This window comes from Peromyscus maniculatus, chromosome 2 (assembly GCF_049852395.1).
Source record: "Peromyscus maniculatus bairdii isolate BWxNUB_F1_BW_parent chromosome 2, HU_Pman_BW_mat_3.1, whole genome shotgun sequence".
Taxonomy (NCBI): Eukaryota; Metazoa; Chordata; class Mammalia; order Rodentia; family Cricetidae; genus Peromyscus; species Peromyscus maniculatus.
In genome coordinates, this window is record NC_134853.1 from 147,574,570 (window position 1) to 147,598,203 (window position 23,634).

The following is a 23,634-nucleotide window of genomic DNA, read 5'->3' on the forward strand; positions in this document are numbered from 1 at the left end:
TTTGTGCCTTTCCTGGAACTCACTTTGGAGACCAGGCTGGCCTCAAACTCACAGAGATCCGCCTGCCTCTGCCTCCTGAGTGCTGGGATTAAAGGTGTTATTATTTATTTTTTAATAAAGTAAAAAAAGACTTTATTATTATTATTTATTTATTTATTTATTTATTTATTTTTTTGGTTTTTCGAGACAGGGTTTCTCTGTGTAGCTTTGCGCCTTTCCTGGAGCTCACTTGGTAGCCCAGGCTGGCCTCGAACTCACAGAGATCCGCCTGCCTCTGCCTCCCGAGTGCTGGGATTAAAGGCGTGCGCCACCACCGCCCGGCGACTTTATTATTTTTAAGCTATTTTTTTTCTGTGACTGTCTGTACCCATTTTCTTTTCTTTCTTCAGCATCTAAGCACATTTTTAAACATACTGTACCTTTTTAGAGGATTTCTGTGTCTGGACCCGGCTTTGCTAAGCATCTGCAGCGTTCTCTGACCGAGTGAGACAAATCTTAAACTGCCATGTCAGCTGCTGCGGGACTCAGCTTAGCACACAGCACTAGCTGCTGGCTGCAGTCTGCAGGCCACGGCTGAGTCTCTGTACACCCTGATCACCAGGAAGCTGCGTTTGACTTCATGTTCCAAGTATGTTTTTCAGATTTCTTAAGCCTTACGTGGACATATGTGGCTCCATGTTGGGTACCATGTGTTACAAGTCCTTCTCTCTCCCAACAGCTCCCAAATAATGACGCGGAGACTTAAAACAACTGCGAAAGCTCGGCCTTAGCTTAGGCTTGTTTCTAACTAGCTCTTATAACTTAAACCAATTTCTATTCAACCACCTGCCACTATGTGGCTCATGGCTTTTTTTGTAGCTGAAGTTTTCTCCAGTCCTGCCTGGCCCACGGTCAGGACAAATCTCTCTCACCCGCCAGTCCCGCAGCCGCTCAGATCCAACCGAGTAAACACACAGAGACTTATATTGCTTACAAACTGTATGGCCACAGCAGGCTTCTTGTTATCTAGTTCTTATATATTAAATTAACCCATGTCTATTAGTCTCTAAGTTGCCACATGGCTCATGGCTTACCGGTACCTTACATCTCGCTTTTCATGGTGGTGGCTGGCAGCGTCTCCCTGAATCAGCCTTCCACTTCCCAGAATTCTCCTCTCTCCTTGTCCCACCTATACTTCCTGCCCAGCTACTGGCCAATCAGTGCTTTATTTATTAACCAATCAGAGCAACACATTTAACATACAGAACATCCTACAGCACTCCCCACCCTTCCATCCCCACCCCCCAAACAGGGTTTCTCTGTGTAGATTTTTGGTGCCTGTCCTGGATCTCACTCTGTAGACCAGGTTGGCCTCGAACTCACGGAGATCTCCCTGGCTCTGCCTCCCAAGTGCTGGGGTTAAAGGCATGTGCCACCACCACCTGGCAACTCCACTTTTCTTATTCCCCCAGCCCACTCTGTCCCCAGAAGTCTCACCTAACCTCTTCCTGCCTAGCTAGTGCTGTGAAATGGTCTGTATGTCAAATTGCTCTGATTGGTCAATAAAAAAACACTGATTGGCCAGTGGCCAGGTAGGAAGTAGGCGGGACAAGGAGAGGAGAATTCTGGGAAGTGGAAGGCTGAGTGAAGGAGACACTGCCAGCCACCGCCATGACAAGTAGCATGTGAAGATGCCGGTAAGCCATGAGCCACGTGGCAAGGTATAGATTTATAAAAATGGGTTAATTTAAGCTATAAGAACAGTTAGCAAGAAGCCTGCCACAGCCATACAGTTTGTAAGCAATATAAGTCTCTGTGTTTACTTGGTTGGGTCTGAGCGGCTGTGGGACTGGCCCGTGACAAAGATTTGTCCTGACTGTGGGCAAGGCAGGAAAACTCTAGTTACAAGCTAGTGATCATTCAGCTCTTTATTAAACCAATCACAGTGACATATCTTCACATAGTGTAAAAAAATATTACAAAACAATCCCAAGTCTCCCTGCAAAACCCCCTGCATGTTCCACCTCACTGGGACAACTGAGCAGGCCTTCAGATGCCAGGCACACACATCCTCACACACATACACACTTTGGCTTGGGTTTATTTATTTTGGTTTTTTCGAGACAGGGTTTCTCTGTGTAGTTCTAGCTGTCCTGGAATTCACTCTATAGACCAGGCTGGCCTTGGACTCACAGAGATCTGCCACTGAGTGCTGAAATTAAAGGCATGCGCCCAGCATGTTTATTTATTTGTGTATGTTTAAAGGACAGTTTGCAGAAATCAGTTCTCATTGCCATGTGCATCCTGCAGGGTCTCACCCAACTTCAGTGGCAGAGTCTTTCCTCAGCTGGGCATGGCAGTGCACACTTTCAATCCCAGCACTCAGAAGGCAGAGGCAGGTGGATCTCTGTGAGTTTGAGGCTAGTCTGGTTTATATAGCAAGTTTCAGGCCAGCCAGGGCTACATAGAGCCTGTCTCAAAACAAACAAACAAATAAACAAACAAACTTTCCCTGTCTTACCATTTTTAAAAACTTTTTTTATTACATTTACTTATGTATTTGCATATGTTTGCATACACACTTGTCACTTGACACACATGTGGAGGTCAGAGGACAGCCGGCAGGTGGGAGCTGATTCTCCCCTTTCACAGGTGGGTCTCAGATCATCATCAGGGTTTGCAGCAGGTGCCCTTTACCCACAGGGCCATCTCAACAGCGCTTCTCTTCAGTTTATGTCCACGTGCATACATTTGTAAAATAGAATGTGGCGTGGTATGTGTGATAGGCTACTTACAAAGGAAGTGTGGATTTGTGTGATGGTTAATAACGATTGTCAACTTGGCACAAGCTAGCATCACCAGAGTCGAGCCTCTGAATGGGCCTGTGATGGATTCTCAGGCCAGCCTAATGACACCATTTCATGGGCTCTTGTCCCGGGGTGAAGAAAAAGGAGAAAGCAAGCTGGACGCTCTCTGCTTCCCGACTGTGGTGCAGTGTGAGCAGCCCCTCAGGCTCCTGCTGCTATTGCTTCCTTACCACGCTGGGCTGTGGCTGCCGTGAGCCAATATAAGCCCTTCCTCCTTTAAGTTGTGAAATATTTAGTCACCAAAATGTGACAAGTCACCAATACAGCTGTTAAAGTGAGGAAGGGTTGCACACAGACCCACAGCCACCAGGAGGTCACACCCTGGAAACACCCCAGTGCAAATCCACAGGGCCACACCTGGTACAAAGTTTCAGGAAGAGAGTCTCCCTCCTTGATTGTGGGATATTTTGATTGCACTCTCACACTCCCGAGACTGCCCAATAAAATTATCCCTTCAATCAGGGGGTGGGGCCTGTGACTTGCTCACCAGAATTGGACATGGAGAAGCCAGCAATTCTGATAGAGAAGACTCACAGGAGGAAAAGAGCAACTTTGGCTTCCTCTTATTGGTTCTGAGATGAAGGAAAAGACGTGTCTCTTACTGTGTCCCTGGCCAAAAATCCAGGTCAGCTAGTTGCTGCTCCGCATCTCTGAGCCAGCAGGTATTCAGCCCAGCCTTTGACTTCTGAGTCTTTATTGATAAATAGAATGATAGAGACTTCATTTAAACCTACATATTGTGGCCACAGCAGAGCCAGGGCCGAGGGACTGGAGGCCCTGCCAGGCTGAAGTCTGAGTGATCATTGGGGCACTGACTGAGGGGTCCTGGGGTGGCAGACGGTAATTAAAATATCAGTAGATTCATGTGCAGCTGCTAAGCTGACGGAAAAACATCACTCCTTGTGTTTACCTGACCTGGTTTCAATCTTTTGCATCTCTCAAGTCATTAATGCCTCAGAGATGACCGAGGCTGGAAGACACATTACCATCCTATATGAGTGGGAAACTGAGGCCCCAAGAATGACAGTGGTCCCCTAGGAGACCACAGTTAAAGTTGATGGAAGGCAAGAAGCTAAAGCTCTGGCCTGGAGGCTTTTTGTCTTTGGTTTTTTCCTGAATATAAGGCAGTGTGTGGAGAGGTGGGTGGAGACAAACATCACCCGTTGCTGGGACAGTGGACTTCAGTTACCAGGAGAAGAGCTGGTGATAACCTTGGGCCACTGAACTTGGATGATCCTGGAAAATCACAGTCTAGAGAAGCATGTGGAGCCACCTTAGAGGCCCCGGGGTTGGGCAGAGTTTTGCAGGCTATGGCTCTCTTTCTCTCTTTCTCCTCCAGCACACACTCGGAAGTGAGGAACTGCCTTGTAGGCAGGCTTGGAGTCAAGCTTCCGCTCTGAGTGTGCTGTGTGGAGGGAGATCATGAGTCCTTTACTCTTCCCTCACCCCCTACCCCCGGACTGAGAACTGAACCCAGGGCCTTGCACTTGCTAGGCAAGTACTCTACCACTGAGCTAAATCCCCAACCCCGGGTTCTTTACTCTTCTGGCCGTCTTTTTTTTTTTTTTTTTTTTTTGGTTTTTCGAGACAGGGTTTCTCTGTGTAGCTTTGCACCTTTCCTGGAACTCGCTCTGTAGACCAGGCTGGTCTCAAAGTCACAGAGATCCACCTGGCTCTGCCTCCCGAGTGCTGGGATTAAAGGCATGTGCCACCACCGCCCAGCTGGCCCTGTCTTTTATACCTGTAAAATTAAGTGATTATCTTTAACTCTGTTCTTCTAGGGACACAGAGAAACCATGTATGCATTTGATAACAAAGGCATTTAAATTATTTTATTTATTTATTTTCATGTGTAGGGACATGTGCTTGCATGAGTTCATGTACCCTACATGCATACAGTGCTCTCAGAGGCCAGAAAAGGACACCAGATCCCCAGGCGCTGAATTTACAGTTGGTTGCAATCTTGTCATGTAGGTGCTGGGGATTAAACCCGGGTCCTCTGCAAGAGCAGCCGGTGCTCTTAACCACTGAGCCATCTCTCCAGCCCTAGCAAAGACTTAAAAGACCGGTCCCTAGCCCAATTCTAGTTCTGGGCATCCTCAGTGCCCTATGCTGATGGAGAAACACCATCTACTCCCACACCTGAGATTTGACAAAGTGAGCGTTGGCACTCCTCAGGGCCCTGGGAGGTGGGCTCTGCCATCCAAGAGCTATTCGGGAGTTGGGGTAGAGGGAAGTGTGAGGGAGACCTTTCTTTTTCAGCAAAAACAAGACATGAGTAAATGTTTCTTGGAAGATTCCAACAACATGTCCGTGTGTGAGGCAGAGAGCAGAAGGCCTCCCCGCCGTCCTCCGGCCCTCACAGCGGCTATCACTCTGGTGCCCTGCTTCTAGGAGGAGCGGCTTCCACATCCACAAACATCATCACAGTCGCATCTCTTACGGGATAAAGACCTAAAAATAGAGTCGCCGAGCCACAATTATGAGCATGCAACCATTTGCAACAGGGCTAAGTGCTGCCCAAGTGACTGCTAAAGGGTCCCCAGGTACATCACATCTGATGTCCACTAGGGAGGGCACCGGCTAGTGGCTGAATGACCTGCCTCCATGTTCCCTTTCATCTAGCAAGTCTGTCCCCTCACCCTTCACCCCTTTCACAGACATCAGCTGACAAGAAAGCCCATCTCTCGAGAGTGGCCAGAGCAGCCTGCCTGACCTGTGGTTGCCCAGCAGTGTCTGGGGCTTCCAAGGAGATGTGGCTCCGCTCTCTCTCCTGCTGCTAATGTGTTTTTCAAGCTCCGGAAGTTGGACGTGCTGGTCCCGGTGACACGAAGCACCAGACACCTGGGTTCCAGGCTCTGAGAACCTGCAGACATCAGGCCAGCCTCCTCCATGGAGACGACTGACTGATGAGGTACAGAATGTGGACTAGGGTCTGGTACCACCGCTTACCTCCCAGAGGTCTGTCGTCAAGGCAGAGTGCTTGACAGAGACCTGGGTGGGAATCCTGCTCCTCCTGACTCGCCACTTCTGACTAAGTGGTCCCAGGTGAGTGCCCAGCCATCTGAACCCGAGGAGCGTGAGACTTGTGTGTGCGGCAGGAATGCTGGAAGGAAGCAAGGGCCAGCTGTGGCCATCCTGGCACTTGATGTAACCCAAAGCCGGGGGCTCCATGACGGCTAAAATCAGCAAAGCGCCTACTCTGTGTCCTGTTGTGTCTACACTTAATCCGCAATAGACAGTCTTACTTTTTTTTAGATTTATTTTTATTGTTTTATGAGTGTTTTGCCTGCACGTACATCCGTGCACCACATGCGTGTCTGGTGCCTGCGGAGGTGGTAAGGCCTTCATGTGGGTGATGGGAATCAAACCTGGGCCCTTTACAGCAAGTGCTCTTAACCACTGAGCCATCTCTCCAGCCCCCACAGTAGACATCCTAGCATTTTGTGAGTTCAAGGCCAGCCTGGTCTACATGGTGAGTTCCAGGACAGCCAGGGCTACATAATGAGACCCTGTCTTCAGTGTGTGTATGTAATTTATCTAGTTTTCCCATTCACGTGTGTATTGTATGCAATAGTATGTCAGTGCCATTTGGGGCTCCAGTGGAGGTCAGAGGGCAACTTTCAGGGGTCAGTTCTCTCCTTCCATCACGTGGGTCCTGGGGACGGAACTCAGGTCATCAGGCAGTGGCCAAGGGACTTTACTGGCTGGGTCATCTCATCGGTCCCTGCAGTTTCTTCCTCTCCTCTCCTCCTCTCCTCTCATCTCTCCTCCTCTCCTCTCCTCCTCTCCTCTCCTCTCCTCTCTTCCCCTCCCCTCCCCTCCCCGCCCCTCCTCTCGCTCTCTCGCTCTCTCTTTCTGTGTTTTCCTGTATCAGAGGACAAGAATTATTATCATTGTTTTCCAAGGAGAAAACAAAGACATCTACCACACACACACACACCACCACCACCACCACCACCACCAAGACAGGAAGGAAAAGCCCCTGCCCAACATGGAAGACCAGATAAAGACCCGGGGCATCCTTCACCAGCGAAAGGAAGGCCCCGGGAGAGAAAGTGATCGGTGTGAAGTCCCACAGCAGATTAAATAAAGGCAGACCCTGGTCCTCCAGGCACCGCGTTCACCACCCACGGCTGCCCCTGCTTTCTCCCAGCTTTCATCCTGAAGGTCTTTTCCGCCCAGGTGCTCCTCGGGTCATGATGATCGCTGCGGACACACTTACATCATCACCCCCAAGCACGGGCAATGGTGACTCTTTGGAGCCTTGATTTCCATCGGTGGAAATGGGCGTGCGAGAGAGAACGAGGGCGACTTGGCGCCGGGCACCTGGCTCGGCGGCAGGGGCGGGGCTGTGACTCAGCCGCACAGTCCCGGGGTCGCCCAGCCGGTCCGACCGGCCTCGGCAGCGCGCGCGGGGCGCCGGGCTGGGCGGCGCGAGGGGTGCAGGGAAGGGAGGCCGCCGGGTGCCTGCTCTGGCGGCGGCGGGAAGAGGAGCGCAGGCCACGGGTGAGCAGGATGGCAGCGAGACCCCGCTGACGCCGGCTGGGGCCACTGGCCGGGAGCGACATGTGTCTGCGCATAGGTGAGCTGGGGGGACCCAACCCGAAGCCAGGCCGCCTGCTCCATCCCTCCCTGCCTCACGTCCTGGCCTGCGGCAGGTCACTTTACTCTCGGCCTCAGTTTCCCCCAGAAGTAAGATGGCGGTGGGGTGACAAGTGGCCAGGTTTTATTTGCTTTTCCCGTGCGAGCTAGGCAAGTGCTCTTCCAGGGAGCTAAACACCATTCCCAAAGTTTCAAGACCGCGAAGTTACTCGGGACTAGTCTGGAACTCAGTACTTTGCTCACTCTCACTTTGAACTCTGCATCCTCCTGCCTCATCCTCCTAAGTAGCTGGGACTCCAGGTTTGTGCCACTGAGGCCCAGCTCTGAGTAAGCTTCGTTTTCATGTGGCTGGTGGCACCTCCACCTCTTGGCTCTATTTTCCTTTCTAAGGGGCGAAACCAGGCTCCAGGACCGCAGAGAAGGGATGTAGATAGGGATCCGGGCAGATCTTATCTGTCGCCATTCCCCAGCCTTACCAAAGGTCCCATTTCGGTCCCCTCCTCTCACCCTCCAGGGCAGAGGGAAAGGCCTCAGATCGCCAGCAGAATAGACTGGCTTGGCCCTCTCCCGCTCCCTGGGCAAACCCTGCTGTTTGGGGTCTAAGGAGTTCCCACTCTTCAGCACACACGGCTTGTTTCCTTTTGTAAAATGGGGACAGTCGTACCTTCCTCTTGACCAGGATGAGGTTGGCTCCTGATAAGAAAGGCTTAGCACTATGCCAACCACATTGCCCAATGGGAACTGAGAAATGAAGCCAACTGCCTTCTGACCAGCCCCGAGGGCTTTCTGACCGGCCCGAGGGCCTTCTGACCAGCCCCCAGGCACAAACCTGGCCTCCCGTTTGACCAAAGCCTTGGTCCAGAGATGGTGCTGTTTTTGAGCCCAGCCAAAACAGTATCTGGGTTGAGCCCTGGAGTATCTGGGTTGCTCCTGGCTGATGGGTGGGTGGATGGAATGGGAGGATGGGGTGGGACGCGGCAGGCCCCTGGAACAAGGCTGCAATCCCTCTTCCTGTTTGGCCAGCTCTTCATCTTCACAAGGCCATTCCGGTTCCTGGTCTGTCCTCTGCTGCTCTGCCAACCCTGGAGCCTGCAAGCTCTAGGGGGGAGCTCAGAGGCCAGTCAGGCCGGCCCCTCCTGGGTTAGTGCATGGAGAATCCAGAGCCCAGAGGGGAGGACGGCCTGGTCCCAGGTCCCCGGTGAGTCTGTGACTGTCTTCACAGGCTTCTCCTTGCTCCCTAAAATTGTGCTCTCTCTCTCTCTCTCTCTCTCTCCTACTGAGTTTAATTAGGGTTGCTTACAGGAATATGAGGGAGTTTTTTACTGGAACATAGGCAACTTACCAGTGGCTATATCACTGAAGAAAAAGAAAAAGAAAAAAATATATGTATATATATATATGGAGAGAGAGAGAGAGAAACTCACTCTGTAACCTATGCTAGCCCTGAATTGGCAGGAATCCTCCTGCCTCAGTCTCCTGAATACGAGGATTATGAGCCACCACTCCAGGGCCCCTGCAGTCAATTGCCCAGAGAACGTCCAGCTTAACGATTCTCCCCACACCCGTTTCTTGCTTTCATTCATCAACACAGAGGGAACAGGGTCAAACCTCTCTCCCACTGTGGGGAAACTGAGGTTTAGCAGGGATCCCAAAGTCAGAGCCATTGGGAAGGCTCTGCTTGGTTGGGAGGATCGACCACACTCCTGCTTCACAGAGCTGGCTAACCTGAGGGCACCCGAGGGTCTAGGCAGCCATGAGGCAGGGTTAGCAGCCGTGGGAGGTGGTGTGGTGGAGAGCAGCCCGGGGCCGGAGGAGGGGCCTCCTGCTCTTCACATGTGGTAGAACTTGGCACTTGGCCACTCCGAAATTGTATTTGTTGCCAATCTCCCTTCTGGTCCCAGCCTCAATTTAGCGGCCCCTGCACAGAGAGTCCCCAGGGACTTCCCCATCCACCCATGGACCTTGTCCACACTGAGGGACAAGGTCTCTTTTCCTCTCCAGGAGAGAAGTAAAGACTTTACGGCTCTCAACAGGTTTCATTCAGCAGCTGTGTGTTAAGTACCATGTGTACCAGTCTCCACTCCTGGACTGCCTACTGAGCACGGCCTGTCTCCTGCCCGGTACACTGTGGGCTCCTTGAGGCCTGGACTTGTAGGTACCCTAGTGTCTGAGAAGCAGGCACCCAGGAAACTTCTATGTATGGGACAGATGAATGAATGAATGAATGAATGAATGAATGAATGAATGAATGGCTCAGTGGGAGGATCATGTTGGATCCCTGCTAGTCACAATTCAGTAGTTAACAGGGACAGCTTTGTGTGCCACCTGTGTCTTTTTCCAACCTTAGAATCTGAGGACTTTCAAAAACCACCTGTGAAGTGTTAGAGACAAAGAAACAGGGATCTCGGATGAGCCAAAGCCCAGGTAGAACTTTTTTCCTCTGTCCGGCAAGAAGAGCCTCACGGTGACCCTGACGTGTGTCCCCACAGGTGGCCTGAATGTGGGTGAGTTCCGGAAGGTGCTGATGAAGACCGGGCTCGTGCTGGTGGTGCTGGGTCACGTCAGCTTCATTGCAGCCGCTGTACTCCATGGCACCATGCTGCGCTTCGTGGCTGCCGCCCGTGACACCGTGGTTCTACAGTACTGCGTGGTGGACATCCTCTCTGTCACCTCTGCCATTGTGGTATGGCCTGGCTGGGAGGCCGTCAAGGAGGGAGGGACTCGGTCTCAACCAGAGTCCCAAGCACTAACCCTAGTAACCGTCTACCAACTGGGCAGGCACGCAAACTCTCTCTGCCTCAGTTGTGTAAAATGGGGTGGTGAGAGTGTAGCCGGCCTGCAGAGGTTCCTAGTGGGTAGCTGAGGTCATCCACAGAAGGTGTTCAACTTAGGGCCTGGCACATGGCTAGACTGAACGGCTGTGACAAATATTCCCGGCCTGGTGACAGAGTAGGAATGAACATCCGCTTAGCTAGGGAGGATCCAGAAAGGTTTCAGGGAAGTGGAGACCTCGGAGCTGGGTATTAATGGATGAGTAGGAGTTCCCAATGGACTGTAATTATCAACCCAGGTATGTGGCATGTTGGGGCTGGCAGGCAGAAAGGCATGCCAGGGTGGCATTCCATGTTCCGACTGTGGCAGGTGCAAATGTCTGGAGCTGGGAACGGCCGAGGTCTGCTCTAGAGACACTGAGCCAAACAGTTAGGCGGGAGTTTAGCCCTAGAATGGGTCTACACGAACTAATGGACAAGCAGCAGCCATGTGATACCTGGACACCTGCCTCTTTGATGGATGCGTAACGAAAGAGCCTGGCTTATAAACCTCTTCTCTGCACGTCAGCTAAGGCAGCTGCAGACTTGGGGATAATCTCCTCAGCTCCGGGAGACCTGCTGACTCCTGGCTAAGGGATTTCTCTCCGTGTGCTGGTCTCTGCCTGCTGGCCTCCGGGCGTGGTAATCCAGGCTCTGACCTGTAGATGCTCCAACAAACAGCAGGAACAGTGCTGTCCTATGTCCCAGTCAGGATCTGTTTTGCTCAGCAGCCATATGAAGAAGCCACCGGAGGTGGCCAGCCCAGGGTCAGGAGGCTCTGGGCTGGACCACTTCACTATGGCTTCCAAGGCTGCCTATGCCTGAGGGGTTCACCCCACTTCCTGCTGATAGGATGCCTTCCTGTGAGGTCATCCTGCAGAGAGGACTGAGACCAGAAACGGTGAGGCATTTTGTTGTGGCTGCACAGTGAATTAACATTACCGCCATAGGTGTCCGTTACAGAGAGTGAACTGATCAAGGTAGATAGGGTAAATGGAGCTAGTGATCTGGGGAGCAGCCACTGGGCTGAACAGTGGAGGTCCTGTCTCTGGGGGTTCAGGGGCATTGCGATGCAGGAGCAAGAAAGGTGTTCTTGGAGGGGATGGTCTGTGGGTAGCAGCACACAGCTATGATTGGGTGCCCATATCCAATGTGATGAGGGAAGACAGTGGCCCAGGGTAGACTAGAGAGGGCCAGGAATAGGTCATCAAGAGCCCGGGATAACTTCAGATGCTCCTAGGGGGTTCTTTGTCTTTTGTGGTACTGGGGATTGAATCCCGACTTCACAGATGCTAGGCAAGCGTTCTATTTCCGAGCTCCATCCTCAGCCCTCTTAGAGATTCTGAGTCCTGTTCATAATGTGTCCGTCTGTCTAAGATGGGGCTTCACTAAGATGGGCTGGCCTCCTTCTGTGCCCACCTCATATGGCTGCTGAACAACTCACTACACTTCACTACCCAGTCCTGTCTGAACTGGGACTTTCGGTGTAAACCAGGCTGGCTTTGAACTTGCAACAGTCCACCCTCCTCTGTACTGGGAATATAGGCATGTCACTATGCCCGACTCCTGGTTTGATATCATTTTCATTTTAGTTCCTTGTTAGTGGAATGGGTTTCTTCCAAAGTCTTTTCCATCCCAAGGAGCGGGGACCCGTGCATCCCATGGCCTAGCCCCTGGCACGTGCCTGCAAACAGGCTGCACAGGACCCTGTTGGAGATGCACAGCTTTAGGCAGTGGGGAGCCCTGGAAGGTTGTAGGCAGTGAGTGATGATCGGGAGGGAAAGCCCCTCTGGAGCACAGGGTGGGAGTGAGGACTGCAGTAATAAGGAAGACATCGGTGGACCTTTATCCGAGCGTGGGTCGGACCCCGCGAGCTCTCTGCTCCAGCATTACCATCCGGCCTGATTCACACGTCCCCACAGGTCATCATCTCGGGAATTGCAGCTGTCATCTTCTCACGCTATCTCCCCAGCACCCCATTGGTATGTGGCACCTCCTCAGGCGGGACTGCGGGCTGGGTCAGTAACCCCCTTGGGGCCAAGCACTGACCAGTGCTCTCCATACCTAGCGCTGGACCGTGTTTAGCTTGAGCGTGGTCTGTGCGCTCCTCTCTCTGGCCTGCGCCCTTGGACTCCTGGCCTCCATCGCGGTGACTTTTGCCACCCAGGGCCGGGCACTACTGGCAGCCTGTACTTACGACAGCCCTGAACTCCCAACGCTGGCACCTGACTGTCCTTTTGACCCTACTCGAATTTACGTGAGTGCCTCAGCCTTGGGAAGGGGGCTGGGAAGGGCTCTTGGAATCCACCTGCACCCCTAAGTCGATGCTTGGGCCTCTGTACCCTTAGAGCTCTAGCCTGTGCCTCTGGGCCATCTCTCTGATGTTCTGTGTGGCCGAGAGTGTGTCGGCTGTGCGCTGTGCCCAGCTCGTGCATCGGCTGCTGGAACTGAGGCCCTGGTGGGGGAAAAGCTGCCACCACACGGTGAGTCCCCTCCATAGTCCTGGGAAGTCCCTGCTGGGATCCCTGGCTGGTCAGCCCCACCCGCCTCTGACGAGGGCCTCAGATAACCGGGGCGGAAGTTTGCTCCACCACCAAAGGGCTCCCAAGTCCAGGGAGACCAGATCTGCCAGCTAAGTCACACAGCTATGTCTGGCTCTCCCACTCTTGGGAAGCAAGAGTCTGGGGTGCTTAAACAGGAGACACTCGGGGGTCTGGCCTGTCTTGAGTGATAGCGATGTCCTCTCCCGTGCCCCAGAAGCCCCTAGTGCTCCCTGCCTCCAGTTTGGGGATGTCCTGGAGATAGAGAGCACAGTCCAGACCCAGTGAAACGAACAGGTTTCTGTGTCTGCAGATGCAAACGAGCCCAGAGCCCCTGGACGGCCATGACCTCCTGAGCTGCACCAGCTCTGTGCAGCTGACCATCTGACACCTCGGAGGGGGGGCTGCGGCTACTGAAGCACATGACCGAGCCTGGACGTGTGATAAAGCCTGCACTGACCAGTGCCCAGGGGGCCATGGAAGCCTAGGTGGATCCAGGACCCCCCAGAACAGGCCGAAGAGGGCTCAGTGGACCCCTGGGGACCTGGGAGGAGGCTTTGAATGTTCTCCCTGGCCACCCAGCACTCCGCACTGAAACAAGACTTTATTTTGAAGTTATTAAAAAGAACAGAGATGCTCCGTGTGCTGCATGCAGAGGGAGGTGGGGGCTTTGCCAGGGGCCTGCGCTTCTTTCCCACACAGAACAATGTGGAGGGGCCATGCCCGTGTGTGTGTGTGTGTGTGTGTGTGTGTGTGTGTGTGTGTGTGTGTGTGTGTGTGCGCGCGCGTGCGTGTCGCCTGCGTGTGTGAGGGTGTGAGGGTGAAATACAGAATACAGAGGGGTTAAGTCTGTGGTCATTCCAATGCTAAGAGGCAGGCTGGGTTTGGGGACCCCCAGTTGGAATCCTGGGAGATCTTTTTTTTTAACCATGGCCTCCAGTCAGCAAGAGCTGGGACAGGAACCGTTCTTCTGCAGGGAAGTAGATCGGGGAATTTCCTCCAAGCCCCAGGAATCCTCCATGTCTCCCCACCAAACCAAAAGACTCTTCACCTCCCCACCTCTCTCCAGGCTGAGGGCCACCCGAGGGGAACCTCCCCCCACCCCACCCCGCGTTGTGGAAGGGCCTCGGGGCTGTGGGTGGGTGGAAGGTGACCCAGCTGTCTGAATAACGAATACAGAGCGGGGACAGACCACACCAGAGTCATCTCCGTCCCACTCAGGGAGATTCTGTCTCTAGGGCCGTGGATGCTAACGGCTTCCTTGAAGGGTTCGCTTCTCCAGAGGCCCCCCCCCCCACCTCCACAGTGCAGACCCCAGAAGGGGGTCCCCAGTCTGGCCCCCAGCCTGGATAGTGACGAGGGAGAGGAAGCGGAGGGCCGGAGGGCCGGTGAAGGCAGGGAGGCGGCGAGCTGGTTCCTCCCCAGCTCAGAACTGGGAGGCGCTGCTGGGGTCGCACTGCAGCAGGCGCACGATCGATGGGTCGCTTTTGGCCCCGCGGATGAACTCCTCTAGTGACAGCTTGCCTGCGGGGCGAAAGGGAGGGAGGGCTGTTGGCGAGGAGGAGAAGGCGGCCACGAAGCCGAAGCCGGGCAGGTGGTGCGGGAGAGGGAAGAAGGGAAGCCGCCCATCCCCGACACTCACCGTCATTGTTTGTGTCCATTTGGCGGAAGATTTTCTCAGTCCTCTTTTCCGGGGTCGATTCGTCCTCAGGCATCTTCATCACGGACGAAACCATCTTGTAAATGGCCTATGGGGGGGTGGGGGTCAGGGTCGGGAGGGGAGAGAGCATCAGGGAGTGAGAAGAGCTGGCTTAAGCCCCCATCCCGATCTCTGCCTATGAACATCGCAAGGTCGTGCTCCTCTGGCCATGGAGGAGGGAAGGAAAGTCTGGAAAAGGCTTCCTAGAAGAGGGGTAACTGAAGAGTGAGCTGGGCCGGGTCCCTTGGAGGGCCAGATGAGAATTGCTGATAGAGATGAACAAAGGCACTGCAATCTGCATGCTCCAGGTGGATGCCAAGAATTTGGGGGTGCACAGAGTCAAGAGAGATGTTGGAGGACATCGGAGCCCAGATACCCAAGTGCCCAGAACGCCAGGGTGTACGTTTGGGGATAAGGGCTGAGTTAGCGCTCTCATTCAGTGACCGGCAGGGGGCGCTGAACTGGGGGCGATGACCCTGGGCTGTGCTGCGGTCTGTGGCCGGCAGGGGGCGCAGAACGTCAAGGCAAGCTGGGACTCAGAAGGGGTGGGAACATTATGCAAACGAATGCAAATGAGCACCTGCCACCCGGCCAGGGACAGCCTGAGCTCTGCTGGGCTGAGGGTGGCAGCTGCCACGTGTAGGTAGGTGCTCCAGAGGCAACACGAAGGAGTTTCTGAGCTAAATGTTCAGAGCATGTAGTGCTCGGCCTGTGGGATGGGCTATGCGTCTGCTCCCTGGAGCTCAAAGACCAGTCACCTCAAACTTCCAACTTTTTTCGGAGTGACGCCTCCTCCCAGAAACTTCCTTTCTTCCCCGTGCCATAACCCCCTTCCGTCCAGCTTTGTCTCCGCACCACTCTGGTCTAGCCTCTTTCCTTCTGATTTGTTCCACACGCTGCCTCTGACCGCTCTTCGCAAATACAAATCTCCACTATGTCCCTAAACCAGCAGGCCGCCCCCTCGCTCCCAGCACACACAGGCCTCCCTCTAGACCCACAGTGCACCAGTTCCTTAAGGATGCTGCCTCCCACTCTTCCTCGGGGTTCAGTCTACAATGCTTTCCTAGCAAGATCATCCCTGATCCAGCTGGGGTCAGGGCACATCGGCTGCACAGAGCCTCCTGGGCTTGTCCTTTGAGGACACCTCCCAGGAAGTAATTAACTCCTTAGAGGATTGTGCCAACTTCCCACCGTTCAGATAAGAACAGTGACTCCAGCTACTTCTAAGATTCCCAGTACAGTGCCTCGGCACACGGCAGGGAACTCCGTTTCAAGGCCGTCGCCACCTCCCACCACTCTCCGTACCAAGTCCAAACCATGTGCTTTTGGCATTCAAGATACTTCGCAAGCTGTCTAATGCTGGCCTTGCCACCACCAGGCCTCGCTGGAGAGGTAATTCTGCCACAACTGAACACTCCTGGGCCTTTCAGATTCCTTAGCATTCACAGACTCTGGCTGGAATAATATGAGCTACCATTTATCAGGCAAGCACTATGTGCCAGGTCCTATGTGCAGGAGTTTTGTTTTGGTTTTTTTTCTTTCTTTCTTTTCTTGTTTTGTTTTTGTTTGGTTGACTTGTTTTGTTTTTTGAGGCAGGATTTCTCTACATAGTCCTGGCTGTCCTAGAACTCACTCTGTAGACCAGGCTGGCCTCAAACTCAGGGACCCCTCCACCTCTTTCTCCTGAGACCAGATGTGTATGCCTCGGTACCTGGCATACAGGCAGGATTTCTAAACTGTACATCAGCTCAGAAAAGCAGGTATCGAATCTCCCTTCTTCCTGGATAAGAAAGCAAGGTTTGGGAAGGGAATTGATGGAGGGTACTAGACCAGGGCCTGCTCCCTCTTATCTGCTAGGTGGGTGCTTGGGCAGTTTGGAGCGATGGACAGCAGGAGCTCTGGAATGAGAGCCTGGTCCATTCTGCACTGGCTGTGTGCCCTTGGATAGGAATTCGGCCTCTGTGAACCCCAGTCTCCATCTGTAAAATGGAGTATTGTGTCTCTCTCATCGTTTGTCAAGCACAGTGGTTCTCAACCTTCCTGATGCTGCGACCCTTTATACAGTTCCTCGTGCTGTGGTGACCCCCCCCAAGCAAAAAGTTATTCTTGTTGCTACTTCATAACTGCAATTTTACTGCTGTTATGAATTGTAATGTAAATTTTTTATAGTGTAAATTGTAATGTAAATGTTTTCTGATGGTCTTAGAAGACTCCTGTGAAAGACTCACTCAATGCCCCCCCGAAGGGTCGCAACCCACAGGTTGAGAACCACTGCTCTAAAGGATTAAATAAGGTAGAAAAATACAGCTGTGGCTGCCTGGTGTAAGTGATCACTAAACAGCAGCTTCGACTGTCATTATTCATGTATGTGTCCTCTGCTTTTTCAGTCCTCTGGACTCCCAGATGTTACTTTTAAATACCTGTCACTGACCTCATCAGTGTGGCCTGTGCCTCAATCTTGCCTACCAGAGTAGGAGCCCCAAGAAGCACACTGCCTCTTCCCTGTCACTGTGCCACCAGCCAGGGTAGGGCTGGGACGGGAGAACTGACAGTGACTTAGAGAGTGGCCATTCTCCTCGTGACAATCCTTCTAATTAATTAATTAGATTAGATTAATTAGATTAAGTCTGGATTGCTCGCCCAGACTTTCACTAGAGCCTACTTGTCATTAATCAGGCCCTGGGGTTCACAGAGCTCTGTCTGCACCAGCTGTCTGGAGCCTCGGGACTGTCATAGAGGAAGTCCGGGTCGAGAAGGCAGAAGCTGGTAAAAGAAAAGGTCCAGGGGTCCTTAAGGAACGGGCTAGCTTAACCACTGCGCTGAGTGTGGTGGCTTCAGCCACGCTGAGATTTACCAATGTACAAGTGGGAAAATATGAGCATCTCTCTGAGTTTGTGGGTCTCCATCAGACCCCTAAATGATCCTCCACCACTACCTTGACCCTTCCAGCAGGGAACCCCAGAGTTCCCCATCACCCTGCCTCCAAAGAGGAGCTTGTGGTTCACAGGTTTCTGGGACAAACACTGAGGCAACAAGCTATTGGCATAGGGAACACATCACTTCCCAAGGCAGCCATTCCATTCAAGCTAGAGGCTGAGATCCACATCCTCAGCGAGAGAGGGAGCCAGTGGGTTGGATGAATTGGAGCAGATATCAGTCCATGAAGCAGGGGGCTGGAAGGGAAGGATGCAGGGATGCAGGAAGGGGGCCTCGTGCAAAGCTATGTGGCAGCTCTTCTCAAGACGCGTCTTGGGGATGCTTACAAGGCCATTGTGGCCAGTGCAGAAGATGTATGGAGAAAGAATGACTGACAGTCACTAACATTTGCTGAGTACCAAGCACCTACAAAGCCCTCTTGATCTCTGTGAGAGCTTTTGGAAGTAGGGGCTTGACACCCCCACATACATCATCACACATTGCTGGCAAAAAAAAAAAAAAATGCTGAAAGGCTCAGAGGAACAGCGTGGCTCTTGCCAGCCAGTAGACGGCTTTCTGCTGTGACTCAACAGGTAAAGGTTCTCGCTGCCAAAGCTGACAACCTTAGTTCGATCCCTGTGATCTGCACATGGAAGAAGAGAATCGATTCCCAAAAGTTTTCCTCTGACCTCCCCATGTGTGCTACGGTATGAGCACACACAAACAAATAAATATAATAAAAACTGTTTAAAAGCCAGCCAGGGCTAGAGAGAGAGAGAGAGAGAGAGAGAGAGAGAGAGAGAGAGAGAGAGAGAGAGAGAGAGAGACCCTGTCTAAAAACAAATGTTTAAAGTGGGCAAGGAGCAGGGTGGATAAAATTAAATCATAGCACTGACCGCCTTCAATGCTGAGGGACTGTTTTTTTTGAAATAAGTCTAATGTGTTTCATACTTAAATTTGTACTAAGAAAAGACATGCATGACAAGTCTCTAAATCGCCTCATGCAACCAGCATCCCTGCCTCGCTCCAGTTTTGTAGATGAGCAACCCAAGAGCTAAAGCCAGTCCGGAATTGGAAGCCTCGTCTCCTGCGTAGAAGCTCAGAGCCTTCACAAAAGGAAGGCATCTTGGAGTGGTGGCCAGCCTGGGCTCAGTCCCACTTCCAGACATCAAGCAAGTTGCTCTGCCTGCCTGATGATGCACTCAGCTCAGGGGTCTAAGCACCTCATGCAGTACTGGCTCTGGTGGCGCTTCTATCAATTAGTAAGGAGACGGTCGGGTATCCAGATGGCCTGTGAACACTGGAGCCAGGTGGCCCACCCACAGGCTGTGAGGTCTCCAGCAAGTGCCTTCTTCCGAAGCTTGTTTCCTCCTCAGTAAATGAGGATCAATAAAACAGTACTTGTGGGCTGGGGATGAGGATCCCTAACAAGCACAAAATCTGCATTTGATCTGAACAATGCAAACAGATGAATGAGTGAATGAATGAATGAATGAATGAAGAATGGGCATAACTGGTCATGGAGACACACACTTGTGACCCTATGGCTCAGGGGCTAAGGCAGGAGGATCACGAGTTCAAAGTCAGTCTGAGCTACATAGAGAGACCTGTCTCCAACCAAACCAAACCAAATATAACTTGTCTAAATCAGAAACAGCAAGATGGGGAACTATTCCAAATTAAACCCAAATAACAAAGAGGGTCATAGTGGCATGTGCCTTTAATCCCAGCGCTGGGGATGCAGAGGCAGGAGGGTCTCTGTGAGCTGGAGACCATCCTGGACTACAAGGTGAGTTCCAGGCTAGCCAGAGCTACACAGTGAGACGCTGTCTCTAAATAAATATGATTAGCAAAATAGGACAACAAAATTCAATGTAGGATCTCAGACCAGGACAGGGAGGGGAAATGCTACGGAGAACATTCTGAAGAGAGTGGACAGTGGCCTAAGATCTGTTTCTATGTCAAATGTCTTGACTTGGATAATTGTGCTGTGGGTTATGTAAGAGAATCCCTTATTCTTAGGAAATGCATCCTTTACCTGAGGGGTAAAGGGTCAACACTGAGAACAACCCGAAAGCATAGCACACAGGCAAGGATAAGCAACGCCAGGAAACTCTAGCTGGTGAATGTGGGCTAAGGATGCATGGGAACTTCCTCGGCTTTTCTTTCTTTCCTTTGTCATTGTTGGGTTGGCAGGGGAGGAGAGAGTTTCCTATTGTCCAGGCTGGCCTCAAACTCATTTGGCAGCCAAAGCTGGCTTTGAACTCCTGACCCTCCTGCCTCTAACTCCACAGCAAGTTTTAGCTTTCGGCTTTTCTTTGGAAAATCGTCTCCTTCTAAAGGGTTTGGGGAGCGGGATGGGAAAAAGAGCCCCAGCCACTACTCGTGGACCAGGGGTGCTAAGAGGTTAAAAAGGGTGTTGGGAGCCCGCGGCTGAGCAGCCGGTGGCTGGAGCGGCCCACCTGCACAATCTCCAGCATTTCCTCCCGGCTGATGTAGCCGTTACCGTCCAGGTCGTACATGCTGAAGGCCCACATGAGCTTCTGCTCCAGGCGGCCACGCGAGGTCACGCTCAGCGCGATGATGAACTCCCGGAAGTCGATGGTGCCGTCGCTGTTGGTGTCGAAGGTGCGGAAGACGTGCTCGGCGAACTTGGAGGCGTCGCCGTAGGGGAAGAAGTTGGCGTAGATCTTCTTGAACTCATCCACGTTGAGGATGCCAGTGGGGCAGTCCTTGAGGAAGCCCTTGTACCATTCCTGCAGCTCCAGCTCTGAGAACTCCGTGTTCTCCCGCAGATCCTGCAGCATCTCCGGCCGCAGCTTGCTGTTCTGCTTGCCCATGGCAGACGAGCCGAGTCCCACCTGGGTGCCCCCCAAAGGAGGTGAAGGGACAGAGAGCAATAGTTTTGTCCTTTCGGTCACTTGACACCACTCCAGAAGGGCCCTCAGACACAAAACACCCCAAACTCTCGTTTGGCCCAAGAAGAGAGAGGTGGGCCCCAGATCACACAGCCTGCACCCTGCTCTGGGGCACGCTTGTCTGGAGAGCAGACCCGGAGGAAGAGGAAGGGGCCAGCGCACACTCACTGACACCGTTCTGGCTGTCCGTGTTAAGCCTATTCACAAGTGCACATTTTTCACCCTCCCAAGGGGAAATCTGGGGATTAGCTCCATTTTCCAGAACGGAGCTCAGAAAAGTGAGATGATCTGCTTCAGGTCACGAGGCCACTAGAGGGTAGGGCAGACCCCCCAGAGTTTCCTAGAAGGGTGCAGAAAACCTTCTGTTCCTCCTTTGTACCTGCTGCCCTCTCATGGCTTCCCAGATACCTGCTGACCCCACAAGGCTGCTCCTGTACCACAACACTGTCAGGTTCTCTTCCGGAAGACATGCTCAACAAGAGGCATTAATCTGGACCCCAGAGTCAATCACCTGAGTTCAAATCCCCGCTCTCCCTCTTACCAGCTGTGTGCCTGGGACAATTTCCTTAAACTCTCTGTCTCAGCTGCAAAGTGGGTTTAATAATAGTCCTTACTTCATAGGGTTATTGAGGGAATTAAATTAGTTAATACGTGTGAGCACTTAGAACCATGGCTGAGTAGGCAGGTGCTACATACATGTTAAGTGAGTCAAAGTGACTCGCATGTACCCAGACTCCACAAAAGTCAGGCATGACATGCAAGTGCATGTCCCCAGCACACACATCATGCCACACAGATCACCAAATGCTCTGGCTAGGTTCTATGCCACTCACCTACCATCCCATACCACACATGGGTCGCCATGCCACCACACACAACAACCCCGCTGCCCCACAACTCACACGCACTGACACATGGCACCACGCACAACTCCCATACACTGTGCATCAAGACACACCAGCCCACGACCCCACATGTCTCACACATGCCATCAGCCGCCAACTCGCATGCTGACACCTCTCACATGGGCAGCGGCACGTGGGACCTTCAGGTACCCGTCTCATTTGTCTTTTTATACCGGGGTGCTGCCAGGTCCCCGGGAGAGGGAGCTGCAGCCCTTCCCAGACCCGCGGAGGACTCTTTTTCTTGGAGAGCCTTACCCAGCCCACCCAAACCTCCCGCAACACTCACCTTTTATCTGGCTCGAAAGGTCCCCTCAGGGCAGGGATTAAAGTGTGGGGCTGAGGACGAGCTATGGAGGGGAGCAGCCAGGCAGGCAGCCCTAGGCACAGATGTAGGGGTGTGTGCAAGGGACTCCTGAGGTTGAAGATAACCAGTAAGACAGTGTGAAGAGGGCTCCTTGTGCATGAAGGTAGATGAAGCTCTGTGTACATGTGTGTGGGTGCATGTTGAAGGTGTGTGCTCCCATATGATGTGAGTCCTGGGTTCTGCACCGAGGCTGTCTGCCTGTGCGTTTCTGTGCATGTCTGCATGTGAATTCTACATGCGTGTTGAGCGGGTATGCACCTGTCACAAAGAGAAGAATGTACCCGGGATCGTGAGGGGACCTATGTCTGTCCTCAGCAGTGTGTCATGCATGTCCCTGTAAGTTGGTGCCCACCCACCCCCCTTTCTAGATCAGCCTTTTTCTGCCCCAGGCTGAGGAGCCACAGAACAAGTGTGTGGGAAGGGACTGAGGAAATGCGCAGGGCTGAGCAGGGGAGCGTGTCCCTTACTCCCCTCCTCAAGGTCCAAGGAACTGGGTCAGCGGGGCGGGGGCAGAGCGATGCGCTGGGCAGGAGCGCTCCTCCAGGTGCCCCTTCCTCCTGGCCACTCTGGGCACTGCCTCTGTCAGCTGGAAGAAGGGTCTCTTTTCTCTCCAAAGACCCCCGGTGCCCAAAATAGGAGGAACCTCACAGCTGGATCAGAGAAACCCGCCCAGGCATCCCCTCCAAACCTCCCCCGGCTCCGGCCCTGAGCCCCCGCCTCCATCCTTCCCGCACTGGGCGCGAGGTCCCTCCTGGAGGGGGCGCCCGGGACGGACGGCGCGCGACTCCCGGGAGCCGGCCACTCGGCGGTCAGGACCCTGGAGAGCGCCGCGCGATTCCCCCGGGGCAGTCCCGGGCTGGCGGCGCCACGGGTGGGAGGAATCCCGCCAGGCACGGGGAGGAGCGGGCTGGGGAGCCCTGGACGTGGGTTCCTGACTCCGGGGCTGCCCTCCCCGCATCCCCGGCCCCGGCTGGAGCGGCCCCCACTCACCCAGCAACGCCGAGACACCGACTGCGCAGAGAAGGCGGCGCTGCTGCGGCGCGCGGCGGCAGAGGCGGCCGGAGGGGCGGGCGGGACTGCGAGGGAGACGCCCCGCAGCGTTGGCCCGGAGCCCCTCCCCTGGGGGGGTCCCCACCGGCAGCTAGGCTCCGCCCCCGCCCCCGCCCGGGAGAGGGAACGGGACGCCCTCACTGCCCCGGGCCCCCTCTCTCGGGAGCACCCCACCGTGGGAAGATCGGGACCCCCAGTTCTGCAGGTCGACTCGGGGAGACCAAGGAAAGAGGCAGATCAGTGCCCAGGGACCGCTCTCCTAAACCGGGAACAATCCGGGGCAGCGCCACCCGATTCCTCCCCACCCCTACCTGGGCGCGGGGCCGCCTGTCGCTCCGAGGGCGGAATCCGATAGGCGCCCTCACTGCCCCCGCGCCTCAACTCCGGAGCCAGCTGAGCTGGGGGTTCTTTGGAGAGGTGGGAGCGCCCATTCCCCAGTCTCGAGGTCTTCCAGGGGCCAGACACGCCCCCTGCCTACCTCCGCCTCAGAGCACGCCCCCTCTCCAGCCTACTACTCCGGATGTCATCCCCCACCCTCTCCAAGAATTAATCCCACCTCCTACCATCAATGTACCTCAATCTTCCCAGTACCCCTCCATGCAAAGCATCCTCTCCTCCCCCAGCCTCCGCGGGTGCAGGCCTGTGACCTGAGAGTGCAGAACCTCGTCTCCACCTGGGGAGGTGGGGCGTGTTTCTGAAGTGGGTAGGCCTCTTGTCTACAGCTGCTCTCTAGAGACCCCGACCCGGTCACAGCTTCTGCCTGCCAGGGAGCTGCACCCTCCCTCCTCCAGCCCTGGTAGCAACCCCTCCAGCTTAAATTCGGTCCTTTCTCCATCTCTAGGATGTGGACCTTACTGTGTTCTACATTGCCGATGAGGAAACTGAGAACTAGAAGGGTTAATTGCTTTTTCCAATGTCTACCAGCTAGTGAGTGACTTGAATTCAAGAGCTCTCATTCATCCCTTTCAAAAATATTTTTCA

General features: G+C 53.6%; 2 protein-coding genes across 5 annotated transcripts; one reads left to right on the forward strand and one right to left on the reverse strand.

Annotated features, from left to right (window-relative positions):
• Window positions 1–7,270: 7,270 nt before the first annotated feature.
• On the forward strand, window positions 7,271–13,440 carry Tmem54 (transmembrane protein 54). Of its 2 annotated transcripts, none has more exons than XM_006995707.4 (6): window positions 7,271–7,431; window positions 9,941–10,134; window positions 12,184–12,243; window positions 12,330–12,518; window positions 12,610–12,744; window positions 13,115–13,440. In XM_006995707.4, exons 1-6 carry the CDS (start codon window positions 7,416–7,418, stop codon window positions 13,187–13,189), a joined length of 669 nt encoding a protein of 222 aa, XP_006995769.1. In that variant the 5' UTR covers window positions 7,271–7,415; the 3' UTR covers window positions 13,190–13,440. The 2 variants fall into 2 exon arrangements, with proteins under 2 accessions (XP_006995769.1, XP_076421239.1); XM_076565124.1 differs by lacking the exon at window positions 7,271–7,431 and adding an exon at window positions 8,301–8,649.
• Window positions 13,387–23,250, reverse strand: Hpca (hippocalcin). 3 transcript variants are annotated; one of them, XM_076565126.1, is made up of 4 exons: window positions 23,228–23,250; window positions 19,879–20,277; window positions 14,444–14,549; window positions 13,387–14,325 (listed from the first exon to the last, which is right to left on the reverse strand). In XM_076565126.1, exons 2-4 carry the CDS (start codon window positions 20,254–20,256, stop codon window positions 14,228–14,230), a joined length of 582 nt encoding a protein of 193 aa, XP_076421241.1. In that variant the 5' UTR covers window positions 20,257–20,277; window positions 23,228–23,250; the 3' UTR covers window positions 13,387–14,227. The 3 variants fall into 3 exon arrangements, with proteins under 3 accessions (XP_076421241.1, XP_006995770.1, XP_076421242.1); XM_006995708.4 differs by lacking the exon at window positions 23,228–23,250 and adding an exon at window positions 22,594–22,697; XM_076565127.1 differs by lacking the exon at window positions 23,228–23,250 and adding an exon at window positions 21,766–21,842 and having other exon boundaries at window positions 19,879–20,281.
• Window positions 23,251–23,634: the final 384 nt, after the last annotated feature.

Coding starts and splice junctions, on each gene's coding strand:
- Tmem54 (XM_076565124.1), top strand. CDS start 8,316: ATGGTGCTGTTTTTGAGCCCAGCCAAAACAGTATCTGGGTTGAGCCCT. Junction 8,650..9,940: donor GGCCTGGTCCCAGGTCCCCG/GTGAGTCTGTGA, acceptor GTGTCCCCACAG/GTGGCCTGAATGTGGGTGAG. Junction 10,135..12,183: donor CTGTCACCTCTGCCATTGTG/GTATGGCCTGGC, acceptor ACGTCCCCACAG/GTCATCATCTCGGGAATTGC.
- Hpca (XM_076565127.1), bottom strand. CDS start 21,827: ATGCAGACATGCACAGAAACGCACAGGCAGACAGCCTCGGTGCAGAAC. Junction 20,282..21,765: donor CAGAACCCAGGACTCACATC/ATATGGGAGCAC, acceptor TTTGGGGGGCAC/CCAGGTGGGACTCGGCTCGT. Junction 14,550..19,878: donor AAATGCTGGAGATTGTGCAG/GTGGGCCGCTCC, acceptor ACCCCCCCATAG/GCCATTTACAAGATGGTTTC.